Source organism: Poromitra crassiceps (assembly GCF_964638095.1).
Source record: "Poromitra crassiceps genome assembly, chromosome: 7".
NCBI lineage: Eukaryota > Metazoa > Chordata > Actinopteri > Beryciformes > Melamphaidae > Poromitra > Poromitra crassiceps.
Window position 1 is genome coordinate 18,187,689 of NC_139628.1, and position 5,174 is coordinate 18,192,862.

Genomic DNA, 5,174 nt, shown 5'->3' on the forward strand with positions numbered 1-5,174 from the left:
ACATTTTTGAGACATAAAAGTGGGCCCTGAGTTGGAAAAGGTTGGGAACCACTGGTCTATAGCTCAGCTAACTTTACCTTTAACTTTTAAAGGACTGAGATCACATTAACCATACTTTACACAATGTAGTGTGTAGTCTGCAGCACCCAGGATCACAGAGATGTGCTATATTTAACCTCTACAGAAGTTCGCAAAATATATGTCTAAATTGGATCAAGTCCCTCTATGCTTCCTTGATGTCCTTATGCTGAGTTAACAGACCTGATGATTCTAACCTGAACTTGGGAAACACAAAGCTAAGCCTTAAGAATTCACTAGACAGAGCATTACAACAGTGGTAGTGATAATAATTTATTATTACCTCTAAATAGTCAAACATGTATAAATAAATAAGGTATACTGAACATATATGTACATAGAAATAAATAAATGTAACATAAAATGTAATGGATGGGGGATGCTGAAAAACAGAACCTATTTACAATAATGAATGAATAGTGTTCCTGTACTGGACAGGTTTTTAAATGGCCAGGACATGACATGACTTTCGTTTGAGCAGGAAGGCCCTGGCAGTGCTGTTGGGCCTTCTGAACCAAGAACGGCGACATGGATGGGGTGGTCATCTTGGGTGGTCTCCAGAGTGTGTTTGGGGGGTCATCAGTCCACTGTCCACCGCATCTGGGTTTGCAGGGCTGGGTCAATCGACGGCTGCCATGTCACTATTATGTTTTCAGAAAGATTCAAGAATAAAATACAGTGAATACAAAGTAGGCTACTACTTCACAGCTGTATATTGGGGGGGAAACAATCACCACAAAAGAAATGTCACAACAAAATATTTCTTGATTTGATTGATTTTCTTCATATTTCAAAATGCAAAACTGCTCTAGATAACATTTTAAATAAATATGAATCGCATAACTTTACAATTCTTTTACTTGCCTTTTACAAATAATCATGGTCAGGGGGTACCTCCTCCAGGGCAGACACCTCTGCGGTCAGCTGGTCACGCCAGGGAGCACCACTTACTGCCTCCAACCCGTTCTCCTCATCCTCCTCATCCTCAGGCTCATCCTCATCCTCCGGGGCCACGATGTCACCAACCCCAAGGCAGATGTTGTGGAGGATGGCACATGCTGTTATGACCTAAAATTATAATATATATATTAGTCATGCACAATGTATCGTCAATCACATCGGTATTGGCCGATGTTAGTCATTTTTTAACATATCGGCATCAGTCCGATGTTCAGTATGTACAAAATTTGATGATCATAGAAATGTGTTTTTAAACAGATCATATCGAGATCGGTAGATAAATATCACTTATCGGCCATAACAACAATGTTAACATTATTTATCGGTATCGGCCAAAATTGACTGATTTACTCTTCTTCAATATTCTATAAAGTCCTGTTGAGTGATGACTTACGTGTGGTACAAAGGTGTGGTGCACCTCCAGCGCTTGCAGGAAGATGGCCTGGAACCTGGTCTTCATCATCCCAAAGGCACGCTCTATAATGGAGCGTGCCCTGGAATGATGGACATTGAAGCGCTGGGCCCCCACACCTTGTACTGGCCTCTTGTAGGGAGTGATGAGGGGGAGTGGGTGTTGGAGGCATGGGTACCCCCCGTCCGCTAGGATGAAGTGCCCTGGAGATAGATAGATTTATTTGACAATCTTAAAATATAATAATAATACTGCTTCACCTGAAGACAGCTATCACATACAATTACCTGGAGGAGGGTAGAGTGACCTTCTGTACAGTGGGCTGTGCCGAAGCACCCTGGCGTCATGTACTGACCCAGGCCAGCCCACGTACGTGTCAATGAAGCGGCCCTGATGGTCACAAACAGCCTGCAGGATGATGGAGGGGAACAGTTTCCTGTTCCTGTAGCACTGACCATCAGGGCCGCTCGGTGGCTTGATCCAGACATGGCAGCCGTTGATTGCTCCAGCAGCTTTACGGAAAGCACGGTGTCTTCCCAGCCCTGCAAACCCACGGGTCACTGCCTGCAGGTCTTCTGGGGTCTTGGGGAGGTGGATGACTTTGTGGCGAATGGCCACCACCTCCTCAGTGACTCTGTGGACGATGCGGTGGACAGTGGACCGAGGCATCCCAAACACTCTGGAGACCACCCTGTATGACCCCCCACTGGCCAGCCAGAACAAGAATACCAGGGTCTCGATAGTAAAACCCCATCCATGTCGCCGTTCTTGGTTCAGAAGGCCCAACAGCACTGCCAGCGCCTCCCTGCTCAAATGAAAGTCAATGCGGGTGTCCTGGCCATTGAAAAACCTGTCCAGTACAGGAACACTCAGGTTGATCCTGCAGTACATGGGTCTGGTCTGGGGGGGAAGAGGAGAAGATTTTTTTAATAAACAAAATAGCAAGATAAAATATGCCATTATGTCACTTTCTCCCATTGGCTTTGAGAGGGAGGCTATCTATCTATCTATAGTATATATGTATCTATCTATCTATCTATCTATCTATCTATCTATCTATGTATCTCTCTATCTATCTATCTATCTATCTATCTATCTATCTATCTATAAAACCCTGGTAAGGTTAGGATTAGGCTATATGAAATTAAAAGTAAAATGACATTCGCTATAAGCCACATTAACTACGGTAGTAACATTTTGGTTTAACAAATACTTTACCTGTCCATCTTCTCTCAGCCTGAGAAACATCATGCGCCGTCTCCGGCGGTGCAACTCTAATTCCTCCATAAAATAAAACAAAATTACCAACAAAAGGATGTTTTCGGGCTCCATTGTTTCAAGGCTGTTCTGTAGATGTGCTTTTGAGACAGTGGCGGGACTGCGGGAGATCATAGGATTCTCACATGCGCTCGCGCTGTCAAGCGGGAGATAGGATTCTCAGATGGCTCGCGCTGTCAACTGGTTGCTAAGGAAACCTGCGGGGGGCGGGAACAGCGAGTGACAGCTGCTCTTTCTCGCCGAGAAGAGCCTGGTGACGCGAGGTTAGTAGTAGGCTAGACCGTCTCATTTCGCTCAACGTCTAAAGGCTGCGCACTTCCCTGACTGGTCCGCGGAGGACAGACCTCTGTAGGCCGCGGCCGACGAAGGCCGTGGCCGCTGAATTGGGACACAGCTTACATCTACAGAGGTTCTATGGCCCGCCCTTGCCAATCAGCCGCTCGTTTCACAGAGCTGGGATGGATCACCTGATCACAGTCAGCTGAGTTTCGATGGCCCACTCTTTTTTTTTTAATCAAAGTTTATTTTCAATTTTTCAACATAAAAACATGGTATTTCAAGAAAGAATGAACTGAAGATTGGGCTCATAGCTCCAATATCCCTCCCCTTCATCTCCCCCCCACCCCACAAGCCCATTAAAAAAACAAAACAGAAACAAAAAACAGGAAAAGAAAATACACACAGCATATTCCCAACTTGGCAAGAGGCATCTCGAGAGCATTTGTGTTGAATTACTTTCCCACATACATACTCATTCATACACACACACACACACACTACAATGGGAAGAGAGAGAGGGAGGGAAAGAGGGATAAAAATCAATATAAAAGTAAATAAACAAATACAAAGAAACAGAATACTAGTCCATTCCAGCTAATAGCTGGGCATCTAAAGCCTCTACAAAATCAAGAAACGGCCTCCATGTTGAATAGAATTTGGAAACTGATCCTCTCATGGTATGTCTGACTTTTTCTAATTTTAATGACTGCATAACCTCCTTAATCCAACGTGCAAAAGTGGGCGGGGAAGCATCTTTCCATTTGGATAATATCAATCTCCTAGCTAATAAAGTAGTGTAGGCTACTAGATTTAACTGAGCAGCACTTAATTGTGCACCAGCTGGAACGACCCCGAAGATGGCACTCCAAGGGGAGGGTTCTAAATGATACTGCAAAATAGTGGCCAGGGCCTCAAAAATAAACTGCCAGAACTGAACTAATTTCGGGCATGACCAGAACATATGACCAAGACTGGCGGTTGTTTGTTTGCATCTATCACAAGTTGGGTCTAGCTCTGGATTCATTTTAGCCAGTTTTTCTTTAGAGTAATGAAGACGATGAACCACTTTAAACTGAATCACACAATGTCGCAAGCATACTGAAGAAGAATGTATTCTCTTAATTGCTAAATCCCATACTTCCTCAGAGATAGGCATTTCCATATCCTTCTCCCATCTATTTTTGAGGGGTTCAAATACGACTTGGTCAAGAGTGTTAATTATAAGGTAAAGCATACCAATATACCCTTTTATAACCGGATTCAATTTAAGGATACGGTCCAAGTGGTTTTCGGGTGGACGCCCTGGAAACTGGCCCAAATTGGACCGAGAAAAGTTACGAATCTGCAGATATCTAAAAAAGTGCGATGGGGGTAGGCTAAACTTATCAGAGAGCTGATCAAAGGATGCAAAGGTGTCCTCAATAAATAAATCCTCTAGAGTAGATATTCCCTTCAGTCTCCAAAGTTCAAAAGTACTGTCAGAAATAGAAGAGGGGAAGGCATAATTCTTTGTGATCGGTGTGTTAATAAGAAAATCTTTAAATTTAAAGGCCTGTCTAAATTGTTTCCAAATCTTGAGAGAGTCACATACAACTGGATTGGTCGTAATTTTTGTAATAGGGAAAGCCCCAGAAAAGGGTGAGCAGAGCAAGGAATGTAAAGACACTTGAGATACAGTTGAAGCCTCCAAAGCCAGCCAGCAAGGAATCTCGTATCCTACTGGCTTAGACTGCCAAAAGGACATGGCTCTTACATTGCAGGACCAATAGTAATACTGAAAGTTTGGTAAAGCCATTCCACCAGCTACACGAGGTTTCTGAAGGACAGTTTTTCGTATTCGAGGCATTTTACCATTCCAAATAAACAATGAGACAATTTGATCCAAGGAAGAAAAAAATGATTTTTTGATAAAGACTGGTATTAATTGGAAAAGATAAATGAATTTAGGCAAGATGTTCATTTTAACTGCATTGATGCGCCCTGCAAGGGTCAAAGGGAGCCCCGACCAACGTGCCAGATCTAATTTGGTATGGCCCAACAGAGGGAAAAAATTATGTTTAAATAGTTCACTATATCTCCGCGTTACAACAACGCCCAGATAGGTGAACCTTTCAGGTGAAACCTTAAAAGGAAGGGAATTAAACACACATGTGTCTGCTGCAGCGTT

General features: G+C 43.3%; 1 protein-coding gene across 1 annotated transcript; it reads right to left on the reverse strand.

The window, feature by feature from the left end:
• Positions 1-945: 945 nt before the first annotated feature.
• Positions 946-2,341, reverse strand: LOC310779449 (uncharacterized protein; the record flags this gene model as incomplete). Its single annotated transcript, XM_083639982.1, has 3 exons — positions 946-1,146; positions 1,433-1,653; positions 1,738-2,341. 3 exons carry the CDS (start codon positions 2,339-2,341, stop codon positions 946-948), a joined length of 1,026 nt encoding a protein of 341 aa, XP_083496108.1.
• Between the last annotated feature and the right edge of the window lie 2,833 nt (positions 2,342-5,174).